Genomic DNA, 26,530 nt, shown 5'->3' with positions numbered 1-26,530 from the left:
TATCTTGGTGAGTGGTTTTTGTGTTTTCTATCACGTTTATCATCTGCAACGTATTTCCTAGTCCCGTGGTAGAATTCAACAGTTTAATGTTGACGAGAGTTGCATCTTTTCTGTTTTCATTGAACCTTTCTCAGTGCCTTGTCGTGTATTGGAATGGTTCTTTCTTTCTATCCATCATAATAGAAAGCAGTTGATCAAAGTTGAAAGCAGTTGATCAAAGAGTGTAAACTTTGACGAGCAGAGATTTTCCGGAATTTTTGGTTATTTTTTCAGGTTTTGTAACCTGACTTTTCGTCTACAGTTACTGTTGCTCTTACAGCCAATACTATATCCAAAGTTTGTGTCTCAGGTTTCATTTTATTATTGATGAGCAGGGCTCTACTCCTATGGGTTGAAGTGAATAACCTTTCGCGAATATAGTTTACCACAGCTATCCAGACTCTGTTGAAGTTGATTCCCCTTTTTTCGGTTGGAATTGTTTTTGTCTTTCTGAATATCCAGCACCTCTTTATGGGAAAATAGCTTTTACTAGTTATCTCCGATCGTGAAAGTTTACGCCCTTCGATCATAGTTTATTAAATCTGAATTGAAGGCAGAACAAGAGTGAGAATGAATTCGTTCAAAGAGTAGGACGGAATTACTTCATCCGGAATTACCGGTCGGTAGCCAAGCGGTTTGGCGTGGGTGCTTTGTTCACTTACTTGAATTGACTGCCGTGTTGGTCGGTGGTTCAAGCCCTAGTCTGAACGATCGATCTTCACTTGCTATCGTCCAACCCGTGTTAGGAATCACACGTTAAAAGGTAAGACCTCGTTAATCCTTAGCTCGCACAAGTTTTTACTTCTGAGGGTTGTCGTTCGTAGGGGTGCGACAGCTGGTTAACGGAAAAATAGATTTCAAACAGATTTTATACAGATTTACCGCATTGATTAAAAATTATGAATTATGAATATTTTTTATTAATTTTCATAAAATAATAATCAACAATACAATCATTACTTGAACAGCAGATCAGCGAAAAAAAAATGTTACAATTGAATAGAAGAAAAAAAAATTCAAAATAAGTTCTAAGTAATAGAGTCATTCCTATTTTATGTCCATTTTTGTCTATGCTCTCTGATTCACTTTTTTTTCTGATATTCTTTGAAAAACAGTTGATTTATTCATTGTTACTATATATTCATATTCTATAATTCATTATCCTCACTTAATTAGACTTCAGGTGGGCCTGTGCTATGAATTTCTTGCTGAGATTGATTGTTACTTTTCATAATCTTCTCATAAATGATGATCTTCAGTTTGTAAATGATGAAAGTCAATGCATGCAAAAATATAACGAAAAACAGGATTCCAATCACTATTCCAGTGGTTTTTCCAGGGTAATTCCAGTCCAGAATATTGTATATCATACCAGAGCCACCCCTGAAATTATCAAAACATGGTTACTAATATCATGACAATACTTAGCGAAAACACCACCAAACTTGAAACAAAAAAAAAGATGAAATCAGTTCACACCTATTATTTTCACTATTGGAAGATCATGAGTTCGATCCCTACCTTGACCAGATATTTTGTATCTAGTTGAAGTAGGGATGATTCTGCAATGTTACATGGCAGACGGACAGTGACTAGCCATACTGCTTTCTAGGTGGCTAGGTAAGTTATTAACAATCCATACACAGAACATGAGGCTAATGAACGAAGTAGTCGAAACATTGACACCAGTGTCATCGATATAACTCAAGCAGGAGCCAACTCGTCAACTATTTCGAAAGTACGTTACCTATTATTAATAATAATAGTTGTCGCATGATCACCATCACTACATAGTAACACATGTGCTAAAAAGTCCCAGACCTAGAAAGAAACTGCGTTCTCTCTTGTTCAAAATTGTAGAACGATTTATCTTTTGCCTCAAAATAGGCCACACTTTCACCAACAATCTTCCTATTGAAGCGAAATTTCTCACCAGTGTGAATTTTTTTTGAGGCCTAAGAACAGCGGGAGCCAAAACTGGCGAATACGGTAGATATAGGAGCATGTCGGAGTTCAATTCATTTAGTTATGCCATTGCTTAGATTGACTTGTAACACGGTGCGTTGTCTTGACGAAACAAATTGTTTTTCTTTGCCACATGCGGTCGTTTTTTACAATTTCAGCTTCTAAATGCTCCAATAACGCTATATATTTTCACTGTTGATTTTCCTTTTCACGATAGTCGATGAATATTACCCCACGCACATCCTAAAATACTAAGGTCATAACCTTTCCTGCCGATTGTGGTGCTTTCGAGCGCTTTGGACGAGATGCACCAGTTGCTCTCCATTCAGATGACGATCGTTTTGATTCCGGAGTGAAGTGATGGCTCCATGTTTCTTAGATTGTCATATATAGACGAGAAAATTAGAATTTGTTATGTTCAAACATAGCCAAACACTGCTCAGAATCATCAAGACCTTTTTTTTGGTCAACAGTGAGCTCGCGCGGCACCCACTTTGAACAGAGCTTTCTCATAGTCGAATGCTCATGCAATACAGGGTGTTAATTAAGTATGTACCATAAATTCAATAGACGATTCGTTAGGTAATTTTAAGACGAAATGTTCATATAAACAAGGGTCTGCAAATCGTTCGTTCTCAAGATACAGGGTGTTAAAATAAAAAAAAAAGTTATTCGTGAATATCTTGAATACCCTTCATCTATTTTCAATGTTATTTGGCAAAGGTATTCATAACATTAAGGGGCTAATTTGGCCCGAATCTGATTCAATTTATTAAGTCCAGTGGCGTCTAGAGCGGGATTTGAACGAATATTTTTGACTTAAAAATGTACGCCACTGACTTTTGTGCAATTTTCATCATTTCATTGGATTGATCGATTAGAAATACAACTTTTTTATATTTTTAATTTTTTTCGTATTTTGCTTAGTTTTCAAGAAAAAAGAGTTGACCTAATTGCATATCCCTGGACCTCACAAGGAATAATATGGGAAATTAAATGTTTCTTTTGAAAATTATCATCTTTACAATTTTTCATTTCTAATTATGTAACAATAACAACAAATAGTAAATAACATTAACATCTAGACTAACGAATTGCACTAAAATGAGTGTTGGAAATGGCCTCCTTCGGCTTCAATACAACCGTCTAGCCACCGCATCATTGAATTTCGCACTCTTCTGAAAATACCTGGCGTATTTTTTATTATGTCACATGAATTAATGACTTTATTCTGTAAATCCTCTTCACTTTGAATAGCAGTTTTGTATACCAACGTTTTAAGGTGTTGCCAGAGAAAATAATCCAAGGGATTCATTTCGGGCGAGCGAGGTGGCCATAGGTATGGGCCTGCTCTCCCAATCAAGCGATTATGGTAATTTTCATCCGAAAATTGCCGTGTCACTACACTAAAGTGTGGTGGAGCACCATCGTGCATGTACCAATATGGAATCTTTCCATGACGGAAATTTCTTCTAAAAGTCCAGGTAAAACGAATTATTAAAACCTTCGGTATTCTTCTCCATTAAGTCTAGGTGAAAGGATGTGAGACCCAATGAGATGGTCACCGACAATTCCAACCCAAACTGGACAAATATCTGGACAATAAAGCTTGCACACGTTGCATGTGATAGGGATATAGCTGCTGGGCTCTCAAAATCTGTCACACTGTGACATGAGTAATATTCAGTTTTTCAGCTATTTTTCGAGTACTGGTATGAGGATTCACTTCAATCTCATTCAAAACAGCTTCTTCAATTCGAACTGTTCCTACCGTTGCAAGCCCCCCAATGACAACCGTAGATCTTTTAAAGCTGCCTGTTTCAGAAAGTCGTGCATGGAGACGTACAAATGTACACTGATAATTTCAAAGATTTCTAATGTGATGTCGTGAATAAACACATTTTCTTGAGCTCACATTGCAAACGCTGGCCGAACCCTACGAGATAGATAAAAAAAAGTACTACATATGTGTACATATCAAAAAGATCTACAAAAAAGTCCACGATGGTATATGTCCATCTATTAGGGATAACCCACAACAACCTTTCATCATCCTCGAGAAATAATGGTTTACTCACGAAGTGATTTCCAGCAATACAGCACTGATCCTTATCCAATTAAGTACCTCAAATACATTGTACAATTAATATAAGTAGATCAATATGACCCATTACAGCATGTTATTCAAATGAATATTTTGCATATTCAAAATGCAGCGTCATAGCGGTTGTGGCGATACCGACCGTGGGGCAAGCGGCGCGTGCCTAATAATAGTGCGTCGAAGGCCGCGCTTCGTCCTATAGCACTTTATGATTAGCAGCGACCGCACGCGATCAAATGTATACTTATTATCAGCATTGCACCCGTGCGGCACCAAGGCGAGTCGCTATGACTTCGTAATTTCGAATGAAGAAATCGATATTCAATGATAAAAATATCCCCTTGTATACGCCCAGGACGTCAAATTTAACATTTGTGGCAAAATTCAGCCCTACAGATTCGAATTTTGGCAAAATGAAAAAATATTTCCACCATTCCGTTATTCCATGTACTATCAATGTTTCCAGTGTTGAAAAAAAAATGGAAAATTATTCAACACGTCATTTGTAATGATTTAATTAATCGAATCACCCTCTTTGGATGAGCAAATCAGGGTTGAGTCATGGCTTGCAAATGAATCATATACTGTGATAAGTCGGTGATGCATTGAGAAAAATAGTGTCATAAAGACGTCACATTTTCAGAAAAAGCAGTGAACAAACTGAATTTTTCCTAATTTTAATTCAGAATGAATTGAAGTTTTGAATGCAACAGTAATGTCAGAGTCATCTTTAAAAAAAAACAGAAGAATTAACCTGTACATTTCTAAGGATTATTCAGAGCAGGGGTGCTCAAACGGTCGATCGCGAGTGCTTTTTAGTCGATCTAGAGAAAAAAAATCCGATATGAAACTATTCACAGATTTTGTTTTAGTATATATGCCACTAGAATAAAAGAAAATGAATAAACTACTAAAATTTATTCGATCCACAATTACGCCAGAATAACACCCTCATTACTTTCTTTCATCGTAATAACCCCCTGCTAGCGGCAAAAGGTGGCTTTATCAAAGGAACGCGCGGTACTTGTCAAAGAAAATCCGCGGCGATTCCCGTCGACTTTTCTAGAAACTTCGGGCGGCGTGTTTGGCGGGAACATTCGAGACTCCGTTCGCGTCTGCAGGAGTCAGTCTGAGTAATAACGTGAAGGCGATATAAGGTTTATTAATAAAAAGTACAAAATGAGTGCCGCGAAGAAAACGTATCACTTTAATAACGATTGGGAGGAAGAATTTTTCTTTTGTATGGAAAAGGATAAGTGCATTTGTCACATTTGTCATGTGTCGGTTGCAATACCTTAGCGTGGGAACTTAGAGAGACATCATAAAACGGTTCACGAAAACTATGAAAAATATTTTCCATCACAGAGTGGATTGAGAAAACGAAAAGTACGTGACTTGATAACTTGTATTAAAAAAGAACAAAGCATGTTCACAAGACCAGCCAAACAATCAAAAGCTAATACAATCGCGTCATTTAAAATATCTCATATATTGGCGACACACAAGAACCCATTTGAAGTTGAATCGGTTGAGAAGGAAGCATTTATTGAAGCGGGTGACACTTTATTTGGATATTTCAAAAATGAAACAGATATTATGTCTGCTACTAGAGAACTTCAATTATTTCGTCCGACTGTCACAAGGCGTGTTGAAGTCACAAGTTAAGACATAGCAGATAAACTTAAACATGGTATCATGGAATGTACATATTTTTCTTTACAGTTCGACGAATCCATCGATATGACAGACACTGCCCAGCTGTGTATTTTTCTTCGAATGGTATTCATAGACATGTCGGCCAAGGAAGAGTTTTTGACTATGACTCCTCTGAAGGGAAATACTCGTGGTGAAGATATATATTATGACGTTTTCTCCAATTTTGCAACAAACTACAAGCTACCAGTATATAAATTAGTGTGCATTACAACCGATGGAGCACCAGCCATGACTGAAAACAAAAACGATTTTGTGACATTGTGTCGAGCTAATGACGATTTCCCCTCATTTTTCACCTTCCTTTGCATTATAAATCAACAAGTTTTGTGTTGAAAATTTCTAAATATGGGAGAGATTATGGGCATTGCAATAACAATTGTGAATTCCATCTGTGCACGTAACTTGCAACGACGGCTCTTTAAATTGCAGTTGGAAGATAGTGAGTCAGCTGAACACACTGATTTACTTATTCACACGAACGTCAGGTGGTTGGTCCCGGAAAATTCCCAGAAAGGTTTCAAGAACACCATTGACTTGGAGCTTCAAGGTAAAAGAAAAACTATTATTGAGATAATTATTAGCGCAATGAACGCATTCGAAAGTAAATTGTTCCTTATGAAAGATCAACTGAAAAGAAAGTATCTGAAACATTTTCAGTCTTTGAAAGCAAGGATTCCTCTGTTGAATTATGATATATATTCATGAGGCAGAATTATCAAATATTTTGGACCAATTCGACTCATGGTCTGTTGAAAATGAGTTAGTGCAGACTATATTAGATATACATCTCAAAACCACAGCAGCTGATACAAAATTCTGGTGTTTTATATCTGAAGATAAATATCCGAATCTAAGGCAAATAGCCCTTCAACTGACGGCAATGTTTGAGTCAACTCACTTGTGCGAGTCTGCATTTTCTGAAATGAAGACAATTAAGCCAAAATATTGCAATCGACTTATTGACGAACATATGTCATCATGCTTGCTCAGTAATTACGCACCATCTTATGAAAGTATGCTGGGGACATGTAGTGCCACGCTTCAACATCCAAAGTCACTCTTTAGTAAAGCTTAGACACTACAACTCGTTTGTTTCATAAGAACCAATAATCTCGCAATTTTGAATAATTATGAGTTTTTTCATTGACATTTTAGAGCAGACATACACTTACCTTGACTAAAAAATGCATATTGTGCATTATATATATGCATATATATATGCTACGATACACCCTACCTAGACGAAAATCCTGCATCACACATACTTGCAGCCTCTCAGAATCAATCGATCGTAGTCTAACAATATTAATCGCCAACAGTTCAAGTTTGAGCACCCCTGATTTAGAGATTAATGTAGAAACTTTTTCCAGGAATGGATGTGAAGTCAACAAGTTCCAGAAATCCAACATTTTGAGCCTCAGAGTTGCTTTCTCATATTCTACTATCAAAAACACTTTATGTGAAATGAACCTATTTTCTTTCTCTGATATTTTATAACAAAAAATGTTGAGATTTTTCATACTCAGTGAGTGTATACTGATCACTATATTTCAGTAGTGGGTGAAAGCAGGTTTAAGAACTTGTATGTGATGAAATTTATGGAAATCCATAACGTATTGGAAACATTTCATTGTAAGATTTTCACAGAACACCATACAGTACCGTAACACAAGAGGAACATCAAACTGTTCAATCTTCCTGTTGAAGATATCACTTGGTGATTGAAACACGTGTCGAGGTGTTGGAATAGAACTTCAATAATATTCATTAATATTATGATGTTGAATAATATTCAATTTTACAACTATACATCAAACTCACCTTCCCTTGTCGCAGAAGTAAAATATAATTGAGAATGTTAGGTATACCAATCCAAAAATCATAGGATAACAACAATGGATTAGATAAATCGGATGGGCAGTGATGCAGAGGTCCAGAAATATCGTTATGGAGTTACTCCCATGAACGAAGAAATTTGTGGCAGTAAATTTTCCACCTGGAATATTAAGCATTCCTTAAAATTAATTTTCAATAACAATAGGTTGAATCAAACCTGACGGTCCGTATATGGTCGTCCAATAAATTATACTTATCAAGAAACCTATAGCATTGGATATTGCATGAATGATCCAGTACACATTGTGAAATTTGGCAAGACAACCTTCAGAAAAACCTTTGGATACTCTGCTATCGATAGTGGCTGAAGTTAACATTATCCAACAAATCACAGATTGCAGCGTCAGCAAGGTATAACCCCAGTTCGTGAGAAAGACGTATGATCTTCGATCGAGTGACAGTATCCAAGTTGTCAACAGGTATGCAGCGTGACAAGTTCGGTAAATCAAGTACTTGATGTTTGGTTGAGATTTATTGTATTGCCACTGTAAAAAAATATTCTGATGAGCTTCAAATATAAGAATCATTTCATTTAGTTTTTGGTTAATTTTGTAACTATTTTTTTAAATGTGGGCCTGTCTTATTTATTACAAATATTGATGAAGCATGAATTCAGAATCCAAGGGTATATTATATTTGAAACTTTCATATCGTTCAATTTGAAATAACTACCATCATTAGTGACAACAATTTCAAATTACGGACCGTTACTTCTTTTGTAAATTTTTTCGATTTCTCCAAAATATAAATCAGACAACTTAATAAATTTGACACAATGAAAATTCATACTTTGCTTTTTTGGAAATTTTTGTATTGCCGTAATCCTTCTTTCAAGGCTTATTTCTCGCTGATCAATTATAATTCGTAATATTTTTATAATTCTCAATCCTGGAAGTTACGAAAATATTAGTTTTTGGACAAAATTCGAATGTTGTATTATTTGTTATGATCACAGTCTTGCATTAGACATCGTAGGGTACAGACGTGCGACGAGTGATAAGTGCAAGTAATAACAGTGAGTCAGTATGTTGATTAAGAGAGTGAATACGCTAACGATAAATTTTAAGAACGTTTGAAAAAAACCGTTGAACACAAACCTTCATATGTGAATAAAGAATGTGTTGAAGTGTACTGTGGATCAAATTGTAGGAATACAATTTGATCATGTTAGGCATAAGATGTTTCTCAAGTTGGTATCAAACATGAAGATGAAGGCAATTCTGCAGGAGTTCAGTGACGGAATAGTCAAATACGTAGGAGATGAAGGAGAGGAGGTTGATGTCTTCTCAACAGAGGATACTGACGATGTATTAGTGAAGATTGACGATTTCCCATTGGAAATGTACAACCAGAAAATCAAGGAGAAGATGGCAAATTATGGAATTGTCAAAAGTATTCGAAATGAGAAATATGTTGGCGATGGACTCTTCAACGTGGAAACTGGAAAAAGAGCAATATGGATAGCCATGAAAAAACCAGTACCGTCTTATGTGTCGATCGAAGGGTGTACCTCATTGGTTACGTATTCCAATCAGGTACGTACTTGTATGGTTTGTGAAGAACCAGGACATGAAAGAAAATATTGTCCAAAAAGGCCGCTGAATAGAGTAAATTACATTAGACCGAACGCTCCAGTAGTAACTGATGATAAAGAAAGACAGACGAAAAACACAGTGATGCAGCTGGAATTTCCTGAAACTCAGGGTAAACGGAAGGAGGAAAAGGAGCTCAATGAAAATTTTCCTGAAGAAGAATAGGAGATTGAATCACTTAGTGATATAATTTCACCGACACCAGGGTAGTTGGGAGGACGTTACGAAGATAATGACCGGTTTAAGGAAAAAAAAGCGACAAAAAACACATACCAGCTCCAAAGAGGAGAGGAAATTGCTAAAGCTGGCTATCAAACTTCCAGCAAAAGTTGTAACTACTTGGACCGACTTCGACGAGCGGAACATGGTACCATCTGGAAAGAACGAAAAGGGTGAACAGGCTAAGAATGATGAAGATCCTTTTTTCTGAGGAAGTGAAAATCTGAGTGAGTTTTGTGATATATACCGGTTAATAACGCAAGTATATTGTTTGTTATTTTCCATCGTGGATATCCTTAAGATGTTGATTAATATATAATGTATATCTAGCTATTTTATCTTTTTTCTTTTGAGATCCAAATGACGCACATACAAACTATAGCTACTATAAACTGTAATGGTCTGAAAAATAAGACAAAACAAAGTCTTGCATATGATTTCATCAAGAAGAATGATATAGACTTGATTTTTGTACAAGAACTGAATACAGAGCATTTAGATAACGTTTTTGAGTATTATTTTCTGAGTAATGTTGGGCAAATGCAGAGAGGAACGGGAATCATCTGCAGACACGGGTTTGATATTAAAGATGTGCTCTGTTCCACAGACGGGAGAATTATTTCAGCAACAATCAATAACATGAGATATGTAAATGTGTATGCACCATCTGGATCTCAAAATTATAATGAGAGAAATAGATTCTTTCAAAAAAATCACAATGCATTTGAACTGCAATCTGCCGATTGCCGATCTTTCTACTAAGGGAATTTTAATGCCATCGTACAACAAAATCAAGTACTGAATCGAACTAATATTTGTAAACCTTTATTGAATCTCGTGCAAGGGCTGCATCTAACAGATACTTGGGATTTAACTCAAAAAAATTAAATAGAATATACTTTTGTTAGAGAAAATACGGCATCACTTTTTGAAACAAATGAAAAGTTGAACAGAGGCGAAAACGTTTTGAATGAATATAGGGAGATTGAAAATACAATATTCCAGCTGAAAGAACAACAACTGAACACTAGGTTCAAAAATAAAGATGAGGAAGGTATAAACGAGAGATACAGCCTGTATGATCTCATGAAGCAAAAGAAAAACAAAATATTCATTATTCCTTCCGTAAAAACTGAAAATGGTCATATACTTACAAATTCTAAAGATATGATCAACTATGCTAATACCTTTTACTCAAAATTGTTTAATGATAATCAACAGGACCCACAAGTCAATGACAGGGACACCAGGTGTCTACTTGTTCATATTAAAAACAAAGTATCACATCGTGATAACATGTTTTTGAAAAAAGATATAACTGTGGAAGAAGTGAAAGGAGTGCTTGCTGGAATTGCCAAGAAAAAAAAACCTGGCTTTGATGGACTCACTTATGAATTCTACTTGACGTTTTTCGATGAACTCGGGAATGAGCTCGGTAAAATGTTTAACATGCTACTCTCCGGTAAGACAATAACACCAAAAGAATTGTCAGAGGCAGTCATTACCCTTCTCCCAAAGTAAAGAACGCAAAAGATTTGTCCTATTTTAAACCAATCACACTGCTCAACACTGATTACAAGTTGTTTATGAAAATAATTGCATCTCGAATGAAAAATATAAAAAATATTATTGGACTGGAACAGGTAGGTGGTAACAATGAATCAATATTCAATAATTTGTTGTTAGTGCGGGACACAGTTTTATTTTTCGAAAAAGATAAACAACAAGCAGGTGCGATATTGTCACTGGATTTCAGAAGAGCTTTTGACAGGGTAAATCATAAATACCTGTGGGCTGTAATGGGAGCAATGGGTTTTAATAGGAACAAAACTGAGGTGTTCAAAAATATATATATATATATATATATATATATATAAGGGGGCTCGCTCAAAAATCCTACTGAATGGATATCTTTTAGATGGTTTCAACATACAAACCTCGATCCGACAAGGTTGTCCTATGTCAATGACACTGTTTAGTTTATCTATAGATCCTTTCATTAGAATAGCAAACTTCAGTCTGCAGGGTATCAATTGGGGATAGCCCGAGGAAAATATAGGCGTTTGCGGATGATATCACCGTATATATCAAAGACGAAAGAGATGTAGATACTATAAACAGAATAATCAGGATATATGAAAAGGGTGCGAATGCTAGAATAAATGTCCATTAATCCGAAATTTTACCTCTTGGGCGAATGACGGAGTTACAACAAACTGCCATAAGGAATTTTCCAGTAAAAAAAGAAACTAAAATCTTGGGAGTAATTATTTTAAACAGATTTCGAGATATGGTGAATGAAAATTGGGACACGGTCATAAAAAATATAAGGTTGGATTTACTCTTGAACTATGTGAGAGATTTGGATTTAATTAGGAAAGTGTGGTTTGTGAATACATATGTTCTGTTTAAAGTATGGTATTTGGCACAGGAAATTATATATGGCAAGGGAGTTTATATAGGGTGGCTAGAGATCAGTTGTACCTGCCGTATATAAAAGGAGGATTGAATTTAATCAATGTCGATAGGAAGGCACTAGCTTTATTTCTTAAAACACAAGCGAGGTCATGAACAACTGTTGAAAATGAAATTTTTTACAAATCGGTGATAAATAAAATATTCGAAAATAATCATGATAGTATGCACCGTTACATAAAAAATATTAGTAAAAGTATTAGAGATTTAGGGATTGTGTACACCAAGAACGAGTTGGCAACTTCTGAGATTACATATAGACAAATAATGGAAAAGGAAAATAAAACCACGACAATACAACTCAAACATCCCCAATATGATTCGAGTCGTATCTGGTCAAATATCCTAATGAACACATATACACCAACAAGGTGGCGTTCCAGTGCTCCAGTGCCATAAATGAAGTATGCATTGAGCATTGGTGCGGATTGCAGTAAATGTAACGTGACTGATAATATTGCACATATGTTAACAACGTGTGGTCCAGCAAGGGTTATATGGGAGTGGAGTAGAAACAATCTATTTAGGATATATGGATTGACAGCTATGTACACCGAACCCAAGATAGATGATATGTTGGATAGAAGAGTGTGGGTTTGGGCAATATGTGGAATTGTTCATTACAATTTAGATGTTCATAAACACATAGGAGATTTTATTGATATGCTCAGAGCGGATAAGTGGCGTGAAATTAAATCACAGAAAATAGATAATTTTTCAAATAAAATATTTTATTTTCAGTTTCAATTATAAATGCCTGAACTATAAATACATATGTATATAAATAGTTTATAAGATAGATGGTAGGTATATTTTTGTATATACATACATACATATTTTATGAATAAAGGTATGTGAAAAAATGATCAGATAGCATCTCAATTCATTTACCATCTCAAACGCGTAGGCTTTGCTTGGTTTCTATGGCAGTAAAAATTAATGCGTTGTTGATATCTGTTGAGAACTGTCAGACATTTATGAACATATCAAAGATGTATTCGAATGATGAATGGACTATTCAGTTATGCAAAATCAAATAGAAATCCACTTATGGCAAGAAAAATGTATGTTGAGCTATGCCCGAATCGTCGTTTTCGAACATCCAACTATGATACATTTGACAGAAAGAAAAGAAGAAAATGTGTGGTTACTGGAAGTGTGAGGAATCAAATGAATGTTATGGGTAAGCAAATATTACCACATGAAAATTTACACAGTGAAAACACCTTTTTATATTTAGGATTGGCCAGTTACAAAATGTATGCTAATCAAGATTGTTCTTTACGAGAAATTGCCTACGAAATGGGGATTTCTGTAAAATCCACCAGAACGATTCTGAAGACGAACAAATATAAATGCTCCAGTATAATCAAAGTGGATCACTTCAATGAAAGACATTACGAAGGTTCTACCAAGTTATCGATGTACTTATAAGGTGGTAGTCAGTTGGCGACAGGTCTGAGGGGTATGGCGAGTGAGGCAAAACTTCGACGTTCAATTCGTCAAATTTTTGGACGATGATTTATGCCTGGGTGTGGCAGCGGTTTCCAACCACTGTCTTCTGTTGTCATGGATGATCCACTTTCCATCACACGTGACTATCCGATTCAAAAAAAGATCATATCATTTTGGTTGTACAAAAGCAAAGAAGAACATACTTTAAAACGTGATAACTTTTGTCAATCGTTCAAATCGTGGAGTACCCACTTTTCGAGCTTTTTGACCTTTTCAATACGTTTCAAACCATTAAGAACTGAGCTGACGCCCAGTTCTTCCGCCAACTCACGCACCGTTTGTGATGAATCAGTCATGACCAGAGTCCTTAAATCTTTGACCTGGATTGCTGTAGGATGACCACTTTGGGGCTCATCTTCAAGGCTAAAATCTCCGGAACGAAATTTCGCAAACCAACGTCGAACAGTGCGTTCATTAACACTATCATTGTCAAATGCCTGTTTAACTTTTCGAGCTGTTTCGGCAGCGATTTTGTTCAATTTGAATTCTTAGAGAAAAATCAGCTGAAAATCGCTTTACGATTTCATATAGTAGTAAGCTGAAATGAGGTAACAGAAATTCAGAAAAAAATGAACAGCATGAATTTATTGAGTAGAAAATTCTCCAAATATTTTTTGAGATATGGGGCTACAAAAACACATGACATTAAAACCGACGAAATTTTCGAAACAATCTGATATAATTGAATAGAGTATTCAAAAAAAGTAAGTGAAATAATAGAAGCCTATTAGACCATATGAATCATTTATTTATTGTGGCAAACAAACGAATAGTCCAATTACATATTCCTATGTGAAAAATAGGTTGTTCTCAACTAAGAAAAGTGATGACAATAATAATACGTTAACCTACGTTAACACACGTTAACTACAAAACAAAATATTCACTACCAAAAAACTGATCTGGAACGCTCCAAGCGTAATATTTCATTATGCATAAAAAATGTGCTTGAGATATCAAAATGATTAATTTAATAAAATGATCCAAAGTTATTGAAATGTTTTTTGTATGCATCAATTCTGCCTGTCAAATTAGGTAATCGTGGAATATTAAATGTTATTAATTTGGATCTGAGAAGGTGACGGGGTACATTAAATTTCAGTCTGGCTAACAACTTATGCAGATTCAACGACATTTTTTCGTCCACCTTCAAAATGCTAAACTTTTCTCGGAAGTTCGTTTACTTCGAAGTTTCTCACATTTCTGTATTCGTACGGACAAGTAAAACGCCTCGACCTGCGGTCTCTGCTAAAAATTGACACTTTCATGTGCCATTGGTTTTCACATTCTCTTTTTTCATAGTAATATACCTGTAATGTAATGTACCTCTGGACTTTGAGTTTCCAAAAATTATTCACTCACCTGACTAGCAATGAATATTCTTGGGTTTTTCTGCACGGGAAAGAGTTTTTCCACACTGAAATGCTCTGTGAAAAAACTCATTTTCATATTCGATTCTAGAATAGGCAGACCAATTACGATATCTGAAATAAAAAAACAACTTATTCTCCTGAACCATCAGAATATGTTGATGAAAAAATAAGAACTGAATCAAATGTATTTGAATAAATGATGTGATCATCTAGTATAGAAATGAAACAGTTTTTCATTTGATACATTTTCCGACATACACTACATTGCCATATCAAACAGTGTGTAAAAGCCAAATGGAATAAATTCTTTATTTCGGTTACGGTACAGATTTTAACAAAATACCAATACAAGTCAAATTTGAATTATAATTTGACATATTTCAACGGAAAGAAGCTACCCCTACCTTCAACCCTCGTCGAATGACAGTTAACACTCCCATTTTTCAAAATGGGAAGTATAGGCTTGTGATATATCGTTTGAAAGGTCTCTTAATTCTCTTTTCAAGAATGTTTTCGCTTTCGAATTCATTTCAACAATTGAGATAAAATAAATTAAAATCATGTGGTTACCGAAATTCTATAAAATACACTCAAAACTTTTTTGGAAAAAAAAAGGGATGAGAGAATCTTCCAAAAACCCTGAAAATATAACCCCATCAATTCAAACTCAAAACTTATTTCAACATAGGCACTCAAAACTTATTTCATGTTGAGGTATTGATAATGAGAAAGTGAGCAAAATCCATAGCAATGTTCTTTTCAGATGGTATCCTTTAAAAAACTGTAAATAATTTCCGTGGCAACGTTAGTTTGAAACGGCTTGTCAACTTGTTTTGTATGTTACAACATTGAATGTCAGTATTTTAATTTAAGTTTGAAGTTCGTTAACTTCAAGTCTGACAAATGGTAACAATTACGGAAAATCCTCACTGGATGTCAGAAGAACACACGCAATACTCTCAAAGGTTAATGTTTGAGCAGGGATTGTAGGAAACCATATCATTGGTCCTTTCTTCAATAAGAGCAAGTTGAATGGCTATAATTATTTGGCACTACTCCAAAATGATGTCATTCCAAATTTAGCAAATTTATATCCTGATCCAGGAAACCTCAAGTTTCAGTGAAAACGATATGGTTTCAGCAGGATGGAGCACCACCACATCACCATGTTAATGTCGCGCAATCCTCGATACAACATTTCCCAATTGGTGGATTCGGAGGCGTGGATCGATTGAATGGCCAGCGCGATCACCTGATGTTTCATTATAAGATTTCTTTTTATGGAGATATGTAAAGAGCAATGTGTACAAAACTATAACTTCAGATTTAAATGACTTGAAAGAACGAATAACGCTTGAGATTAGGTCGATCACGCCTGATATGTTTAATACAGTTTTATTGTTACTTCGTTAACATCCATGGTTCTTTTTGTATTCTACATTTCACTATATTTTGCATTTCATTTCAGTTTTTGAGTGTATTTTATCGAATTTCGGTAACCACGTGATTTCAATTTATTTCATCTTAATTGTTGCAATAAACTTGGAAGTGATAACAGTTTTGAAAAGAGACTGAAGATACCTTTCAAACGATATATCACAAACCTATACTTCCAATTTGAAAAAACTGGGTTCGTTCCTGTCATTCGAAGGGGGTTGAAGGTAGGGGTGGCATTATTACGTTGAAGAATGTCAAATTATAATTTACATTTGACGTGTTTCAAGTTTCTTTAAAAATATATACAATAACCGAAATAATGAATTTATTCCATTTGGCTTTTACACACTGTATAAGAAATTTTTCATAAACCACACCTTACGATTTGATTTCCACAATCTTTATTTTTGAAAAATATCATGACATATTTCGTTAACACAGTAACTTTTTCGTAGCGAATAACGTACGCTATTCACTACGTTATAATAAACTACACCTAACGATTTGATCTCCACAAACTTTATTTTCGAAATCGTAAGGTGTTGATTATGAAATCTTCATCAAGTAACGGCCGAATCAGCCAGAAAAATATCATATGAGGGTTTGAATGATCAGAAGTGGATGAACTTATTCATTAATTCATCCTAATGTCGATGTACTAGTATTCTATTTGTACAGCATTCACAAACGTAAATGACATTTCTGTCATATATCCATATGCACTCCAGTACGATTTTATTTTTTTTTTGTTTTGCCCAAAAATAATGTTTTCATACTTTGCACGTTGTATGTACATCTCAGTTCTGATAGAATGAAAATCAGTGATGTTATCTTTGTCTTCCTGAACATTTTATCACAGAACAGAAGAGTTTTTGATGAATATTAATCTCAAGTTGTTAATTGATTAGATCAGGTAGGGGTTGAAACAATTTAGCTTTTATCGTTCATAATTTTGTTGTTGATGAACCAAGTGACGATTGTGATATGTGAAATTCAAATTTGATGTTCTAGCTACGATATGGATGTATTATTATAGTCCCCGGATTACTATCTCCAGAAATATATGAAATTAAAAAAAAAGATATATTTGTTTCAACCGTCTCCATGCCAGGGGCGGTTGAAACAGTGATTGGGGTCAGTTGAAACACATACAAATAATTCAGTGAATATTAATGAAATATACTTCACTCGTCATCAATACTTATTATACGAATAATTATGACACCACAGACAACATTTATCAGTATTCAAGAATTAAAATATTCATCAGCCTTTGACGAGAAGATATCACAAAGATAATGATTTCAGAATAAACTTAACGAAAACCTTCCTTCCAGAACATAAACTGAATGAAGGATATTTCTGAAATCAAATAAACATTAATAATAATATTAACATTCTGAATAAGCTAAAATAAAATCTTTTTTAAATGGATTAGGCATTGAAAATTAACAAAAGAAAATGCTTCTCAAATCAAATAAACATTGAGGATAAACTTGAAGAAAACATTTAGTTCAAAGATTAATAAGAGTATTCAGAGTCGCAATTGTGGCAAACGTAGCTAAGCCCACCTTCTGTGCTATATTCGTGAGCTCACTGTTTATACGAAGTACATCGAATCCACTTTTCTCCGAATCTGCTCTATGACAGTGGTGCTGAGCGAACAATACAGTAGCATTTCTCCACTTCTGATTCTTTCGATGACAATTCCTGTTGAGTAGTTTTTATTCATTTTGCAATTTTTCCTTTAACTTTTCTTCCATCTACTCTTTTCTTAACTTGCTTGGCTTCGATCCGTTTTAATTTTGCTTCATGCTCTTTTCATATAAATCTCTTTCTCTGGTGCATCCTTGGGGTGCTTTGGGTAATAGCCATATTGTCTCCGGAATGAAGACGATACGATCATTAGTAGCTTGTGCAGTTGCAGACGGTCTTGTTGAAATTTTTTGATGAATACCGTGCTGACAAGTCTGGACGGCGTATCTACAGTTTCTTCAGGTTCATGAATGTTCACTTGCTCAATCATCGGAACTAGTGAGCCATAGAAAGCTTGCTGTTCAACTGTTTTTTTGGAGAGACAACTGTAATTCTTCAGTTGGAAGAGAAGGCAATAATATTGGGTTTCACTTTCAGTAGGATTCTCATTGAATATAGGAACAACTGCAGACTCGATAGTAATTTCTGGATCAGCTATCTGTTCTTTCAGTTGTATTTTCTGAATTGGGTCTATCTGTTACAAATGCAGGAGCATAATCGATCGCAGTAAACAGATTTCGGTTATATGGGCAAAATCGTTTTGCGAAAACCGGCTTGAATGTTGGGATATTCTTTGCCGGAAGCATCTCGCTTTTGAATGTATTTCAACAGAATGTATTTCGGTCGGTAGCCAAGCGGTTCGGCGTGGGTGCTTTGTTCACTCACTCGAATTGACTGCCGTGTTGGTCAGTGGTTCAAGCCCTAGTCTGAACAATCGATCTTCACCTGCTATCGTCCAACCCGTGTTAGGAATCACACGTTTAAAGGGTAAGACCTCGTTAATCCTTAGCTCGCACAAGTTTCGACTTTTGAGGGTTGTTGTTCGTAGGGGTGCGACAGCTGGTTAACGGAAAAACAGATTTTAAACAGAACAGATTTTAAACAGGAAACAATGGTTTAAACCATGCGTGTCCGTCGCTTTCCGTAGTGAAACTTCAGCTGGAAGTCTTCCTCACCCTTTCGGCATTTTCAAAAAATTAACATTGAAATATCGTCTGTTTCAACGGTACCCACAAAATATGTTTCAACCGTTCGCAACCCCAATTTCGGTAAAATATACTTAACAGTTACGAAAGTTATAATAACACATTGAAAATAGTCACCGTCCCTTATTCTACAATCGTCATAATTATCACAAACACACACTCAATACATTCACTTGGGAAGAACATATAATATAAGCGTTAAAACTCACTTTTGGGTAATAAAAAACAATTAGGTGCGACATTGAATTCGTATTCGGACCTGTCGTCAACTTCGTTTTCCCTTGCACCTCTCACTCCCCGCTCAACCGTTCACGAGATACTTGCTCTGTTTCAACCGTTCTTTGTTTCAACCGTACCCAGTCTATCCTAAGTTAGATCATTCATATTTTTTTCATGCTATTCATTTATTCATGATAATATATTACATTTTAAAAATATACTCATTATACTATCCTTATCAGTTTCCCTTGAAAAATATTGAATATTTTGGATGTAATGTTATAATACTATTTCGCTCATTTCATTATTTAAGATTACTCCGCCAGAAACCTAATAGTACAAGTCATTCACTTTTACGAATACTGAAGAATCGCCGTCATATTTAGGCTCCACACTCAACCTTCAATGCAATCTTAACCCTGACGCAAGTTAATTTTTTGAGTAGCTTTGAAACTGAATGTGATAGAAAAGAAAAAAAACTATACGCTATCCAGTTGTCGATTCCCGAAAATTATAACTTTCAGAAGTCGGAATTTCTTTAAAGGTGGTTGACAATGTTTCATGGTGCATTTCAACTCCCGCCAAACGGTCAGTTTCCCTTAAAACCGATGAAACGGAGAAAGGGAAAGCACTCAAATGACCTATAAATAGACAGTTATTACCCGAAGAAGATTGTGGATACTAACAATCGAAACGTCGTGGAGTAACTTGGTTTGGAATCTTTGAATTTTTTAATTTTCATTTCTTGTTAATGATTTCTTAATTTTCATCTATTTCTAATAGTTCAATTTTTTTTCATTTTTTGGTTGTTGCTTCTTTTTTATTTCATTTCTGCTTAATATTATTGTTATTTTCAGCTAACCTTTTTAATTTTTTTATTTTTTTTAACAGATACTGCCAGGGATTTCAAATCAATTTATATCATATTAGACAATGGTCTAATATGATATAAATTAGTCCAAACTAATGAAATACAAGTCGAAATTTGCGCGAGAAAAAGACTAAAAGGACTTATCTTTTAAAGTGTATTGATTGAACAGAATTATTTATATGGTTATTAATTTCATGACAGGAGTAGGTAGTAATTTAAGTGATCAAAGAAACATGTAGTACATAATTAACATCAGCAACCAAATAAGATTTCGTATGTTTTATAGTTGATTCGTCTGATTCTCAAATGCCAATGAATTTGGCAACCTAGTTGATTTGACAACAAAATCTAAACAACATTGTCATAAAAAATTGATAGAATTGATAGAAATATAAAATTAATTAAAGTAAGAAAAAAAATGTACATATAATGATTTTATAAAAAATGCTTTGTTAGTGATATATTTGATGATTTCCTGATTACAAAACATTTCATTGATCAGAATGAAATGAATATCAAGTAATGAAATGTTTTTATGTATTCAATTGAACAGTATATGTAATGACACTCAAAATATCTATATTCAACCTAACCAAAACCGGCCGTTACTTGATGAGGATCCATAGTAATTTCACAAACTACACCGGAAACGTTTCCGGTAGTTTCTGAAGATCAAATCGTTTTTGGTGTAGTTTGTGCAATTGATATTTATTTTATTGATACAAAGACCAATTAAGATCGATAGGAATGAAGGAAGTCGGTTTCCGATTTTTTTGAAGGGCAACAATGTAATAATAAAAATGAAATCATTATCGACAACGAAGGCGACGTTGAACTAGATCTAGAGCCACTATTTGACGAAAATGAAGATCACAGTTCCATTAACCTTAAAACAAGCAAAGCACATATAAATTTGTTTCCGTTGAGTTCTCAACTCAATTACTACATATTTTTGTAAGACACTCCTTGCCTTCTGTTCGGTATACAATAGTATCTCATGAGAATTGCTGTGACAAGGGAAAGAATGAACTCAATCAGGATTGGTATACACTCCAAATTCTAGTCTAGATTTTCAACCCTTCATAAGGTTATTAAAAATCACATGTATGCTTACATGATGATCACAAATGTATATGTATACAGGGTCTTTCATGACGAGCGTTCGTTAGGAATATAAGGAGAACGATTCAAAATAAAAACTTGAAATTTTATGATAGCGGGTTTTACAAAATGGCCTTCTCAACTGAAATATTTTCAACTTCCGGTCTCTTTCCGTTATAACGGAAGTTGAGGGCAACTTCCTTATTTATTTCAAATGAAACATCCCGTATTTTATCACGTTTTTGAATTTTTCAGCACATTTCAGACCCACTTTGTTCAACAATGGCTATACCTAAATTTGTTAGTTTTCGAGATATTAAATGTTTTCTGAAAAAATTGACAGTTACAGCACCACTCCGAAAACATCATAAATCATAGAGAGTAACAGTTGTGTGAAATGTGAAATTTCACAGAATCACACCTCAAACATCAAGTCATGAACAGGTCCACCGAATTTTCGAAAATAAATTACAGAGTGGTCGAAATTTCCACCTAAAATATAACATCGAGAAAACTGATAAAACTCGACTTTTTCGAATGGAAACCATACACTATTCTATTATTTTTGGATACTACGGGAAAAAAGATACTCAATTCATAAATAATGTCCTATACCTAAAATACACTCCTGGCAAGATATATCCGATTTTGGGAAAAATTTGAAATGTAAATCATTCGAAACCAATACCAAACCAAGAAAGCTTTGAAAACAAATGAACTGATATTATATATTCCTCCATATATTCCTAACGAACGCTCGTCGTATATATGATACAAATCAAAAATGAAACAATTCGTGGACACAACACAAAAGGGAGGCAAACCACGGACACGTGTTTCTGGCTATTGGTCTCATCAACGTGGTGCAGCAAAGTGTAAAGATGGGCAACAATTGTTTGCCGAAAGCAGGAAACAACACAAACGCACGGACTCAACAACAGGAGCCAACCACACATTTATGGTTCCAGTTAGAAGACCTAGAATTCCTAAGCATAACATAACATGGCAGGTAGCTATAGCTGCCTACTTGGTCATGTTAGATGTAGCCTGGTTTGATGCCAAGGGAAAGGGGGTTGAAAAAAAACCGGCAGTTCTACTCTAGTTAGGTTAGGTCCACATTTACTTGTTGACAAATTCAATTCTGTTTCCCTATCTCAAAAATGTGAGTGTTCACTTCAAATTCCTTTTTCGAGTCATATCATATGGAAAATAGCCCATGGACAAGAAAATATAGTCCCCCAATTTTTTGTTGTGGGCAATAGTCAGAGCTATCAGGAATATATCTGAAAGTATGTTTCAATATGAAAAATATGTTTTTTCCGTTAATTAGCTATCGCACCCCTACGAACGACAACCCTCAGAAGTCGAAACTTGTGCGAGCTAAGGACTAAAGAGGTCTTAACTTTCAACGTGTGATTCCTAAAACGGCTTGGAAGTGAATATAGATCGTTTATCAAGGGGGTTGAACCATCGACTCACACATCGGCCAATTGACTGATTGAACAAAGCACCCACGACGAACAGCCCGGCTACTGACCGACCTGGTATAATTCCTATATACGTCAAATTCCAAACCCTTATCGGCTGCATTCCTTTCAACTAGACCATATAAGAATTTAAACTTCCCACCACTTTGAGGGTTCTTGCAGGAACAAATGAAGTGGTGAATTGTTCTGCAACAGAATTCCTTCCATTTCGCAATGTGTTTTCACAAGCAGCATTGGGGTATTACAATGGATAAGCTGTTATCTTCTTCGCGGGTCATCTGTTTAGGAACAGATTTGAGATTGAAGCAAGAGACGAGATGGATTTCTTTCCATGAATTTGGAACCGATACGTGGATGATGTATTTGTAATTTTCGACACGAATGAAAGTAATGTAGAGGAATACTACCACTTTCAGATATATCCCTTACAGCTCCCACCACTGCCCACAAAAAAAAATTACTGGTCATGTTCCTTTCAAGCAAAGAAATATAAGATATAATTATAAAGGATGTAGCTGAAACTAACGGGTATCCATCAAACATAGTGGATAATAGTGGACAAGGTGATTAGGAAGAGAAAATTCATAAATTCCCGACTTTTCAAAAATATGAAAACTCAAAATCCATAATTCTCATAATCCAAAATCAACATGAAAAGGGGCTTCCAAGTACACTTCAATAAGTGCAATACGATAGACAAGACAACAAAAAAGAAAAAGTCTTAGATTTACGGAATAATTCATGAGGAGAGATTGTGATAAAAATATATTGGTCAAACTAACTTGAAACTAACAAAATATCAGGAATTCATTTAATTACCCTCATTAGGCAAGGTAATGGTTTGTCTAGTTGCATAAAAGAACATTAACGTAGCTGCATATTTGTTCTGATGGATGAGACACGTTTTCAATAGATCCTGATATTTTATTGAACATATAACATTTTAACCAATATCTGGATATAACTTCAACACTGTATTATATCGACTATCTATATTCGTTGGATACAGTTTTGATACTGAGTTATTTCATAAAATGCCACAACAAAAACTTACCTCGGTAACAAAATTCCTAATAAGTCGTGTACAATTCGTATTTTAAATAGAACATTTGAAATGTCATTCGACTGACACACAAATAATTGTTTCCAATACCGATGCAACAATGAAACTGTGAAGGTATTTACAATATTTTTAATTAATTCTTATCAGATACATTATTCACTATCTGAAATATCGCTTGTTGGTTTTATGGCAAAATATTTTGGGAGAATTATATCATACTCGGAGAGAGAGAAAGAAAGATAGTTTATTGTTATCGGTTCAAATCATTTAGTGATATATAACATTAATTTCCCACTCGACTATCTGAAGATGTCGATAATGAATTATATCGATGTTAATTTGCATCTCCAGTATTTCAATTTTTGATAGCAAGTACAAGGCCATTCTAATCATTGTCGAAAACGATTCGGAATTCTAATTAGAAATAAATTGATTGATGTAGCCGTTACTATGTGGTAGGAGATCATCATGGAAAATTAGAAATGAAACTTTCTATTTTTTTTATCACTTTCATTTGTAACGATCGTTAGTGCAGTTTCGTCCTATATGGACATTTTCATTTAATTTCCTCATTTCTGTGATGTAATAGTAGGAGCTGAAAGAAGGTAGGGTTTCATCTTTATAATGACTATTCATTAGGTACACTCAATGCTCTTGGTGTTTTACCGATATAGCTTTTCCCATAATCTAATTTGTATTACATTGTATTTTGTTATTGTTAATAATTGCAAACTGTAGTTTCTTACCGAAACAACCAAATGTGATTTGTTTAGATGTGAATACCATAAATTTGAAAAAAATTATAAACCATCTTACTAGTTACCTAGATGAGTACTGAAAATAAGATAAGGAGATAGAATGTCAAAGTTTATTTGGGAATAATAGACATTTCAGTTGTGGGAAAGTAAATGGAAATATATTTTGAAGTCTCATAAACTTATAATTTAGTGAGTACAAAAGTATGTCAAATGATTTGTGATTAGTAAATGTGCATAAAATTATTTTTATATATTCACCACGTGTTGAAGAATTATTATATAGAATAATTTCCATCAACGCTGGCGTTCCTCAGGGATCCATATTTTCTCCAACCCTCTTTTTATTGTATATCAATGACACATTGGAAAAAATCCAGAATCCAATATATTACTTTGCTGACGACAGCACACTTGTCTCGTCATTCCATTTGGATTCTAGGACATCGGCTGGGGATGCACATCTTCACCGGCAGCCGAAGGTTGCATATCCTAATGAGGATCTAGGAGTGATTTCGAATTGGGCAGAGAGTAGCCAGGTTGAATTCGATACCAAAAAAACCAAGGCATCGGTTTTCTCCAAAAATATAAATGTCTCCGAACCAGATATAATAATGATAGGACAGACAATGGGCTTGTTTCATGCTATTGAAAATGATACTGGTTTGCTTATAGACTGATCGAGTTAGGGGTATGTTATATTTATCGAGCCTAATCGGTCACAATACCTCTTTATATTTACAGAAAAAAGAAAAATTGGAGAAGCAGGAGTTTGAATTGGCCGCGTGTCTGTTGACCAATAAAATTGATCGTTTCTACAGCGGTGTTGCCAAGTGCCAATTATTTTAACAAAAATACGAAGTTATGACACATTGAAACAATACAGTGTCTCATACATTCAAGAGAGATAGCTGACTGAGTAGCAATACGATTAATATATAACGTTGAGTTTCTTATTTTTGGTGGGTGGCATGAATGCATAATTGCTTTATTTTATCAGGATTCATGAGCCTTCGAGAATCATTCAAAAATATAGTTCGTTAAATTCTATTCAGAACCATGGTTTTCAAGTACATTTTATTTCATATGGAGAATTTTTTTATCAATTCAAACGTTAATGGGTTCATACACACTTCCGTTATTAAAATTTCTGTGATATCAACATGAAAATGTCTACTGGCAGAGATATTTCAAAAGTAATGTTTTATTGCGTTTTGTGTTATTTGGATCCCGTGTTATTTGGATCCCATGTATGATTATTTCTACCTTCCAATGCTTTTCTTGCGCTTACTTCTTAGATTTGTTTGTTGAAAGTGACTGTGATTTCACTTTGAATCACGGATGAATCAGAAACTGTTTATGCGCTCCGTCAATTCTACAATTTGGCAATGTTCATTATTTGTTTTGTTCCTATTGGTCAATTGAACAAGAAGCGGGACTAGGCCCATGACGTCACGATTTTTAATAATTATTTACGGGAAAACAACGCTGTTTAGAGAGCTGAAACAAAGTGCACTATTTTACAATTGTAGACCAAATGAACTGTAGACTAAATCTCATGAAACAAGCCCATTCTGCTTTCTCCTTCGATGAGTTTGTTGGGGGTTGAAATGGACACCAGTTTGTCTTGGCACAATTATGTCGCTGGAATTGCAAAGGCTGCTTCTCAAAGGCTTGTAATACTGTTCAGAACCAGAATACTGTACACACTTCAGCAAATTTTGACGCTTTATGAAGCTGAAATCAGACCTTCCTTGGAGTATTGTTCTAAAGTATGGAGCTCCACCCCTAAGCGCACCCTCAAGCTGCTGGATTCTATCAATGAATAAGCTATCGGCCTGAACATCACTTGCAACCTTGATAGTCTGGAACATCGAAGAAAGGTTGGAGATTTGTCTCTCTTCTCTAGATACTTAAGTAGGAGTGTTCAAATGCCTTGGCACATTTGATTCCACCATGAGCAAT

The 26,530-nt window shown here is 34.9% G+C and overlaps 1 protein-coding gene across 1 annotated transcript; it reads right to left on the bottom strand.

Annotated features, from left to right (window-relative positions):
- Window positions 1-943: 943 nt before the first annotated feature.
- LOC111516272 (protein rolling stone) lies at window positions 944-23,959 on the bottom strand. The gene is made up of 6 exons (XM_074180755.1): window positions 23,802-23,959; window positions 14,881-15,002; window positions 14,718-14,828; window positions 7,875-8,202; window positions 7,643-7,817; window positions 944-1,422 (listed from the first exon to the last, which is right to left on the bottom strand). The coding sequence occupies exons 2-6, from the start codon at window positions 14,965-14,967 to the stop codon at window positions 1,212-1,214; spliced, it is 912 nt and encodes a 303-aa protein (XP_074036856.1). The 5' UTR covers window positions 14,968-15,002; window positions 23,802-23,959; the 3' UTR covers window positions 944-1,211.
- Window positions 23,960-26,530: the final 2,571 nt, after the last annotated feature.

Source organism: Leptinotarsa decemlineata, unplaced genomic scaffold, assembly GCF_025532065.1.
Source record: "Leptinotarsa decemlineata unplaced genomic scaffold, Ldec_3_MD MMD2_tig00026299_RagTag_RagTag, whole genome shotgun sequence".
NCBI lineage: Eukaryota > Metazoa > Arthropoda > Insecta > Coleoptera > Chrysomelidae > Leptinotarsa > Leptinotarsa decemlineata.
The sequence above is the reverse complement of the archived record's forward strand: the minus strand, read 5'-3'. Positions and strand labels throughout refer to the sequence as shown.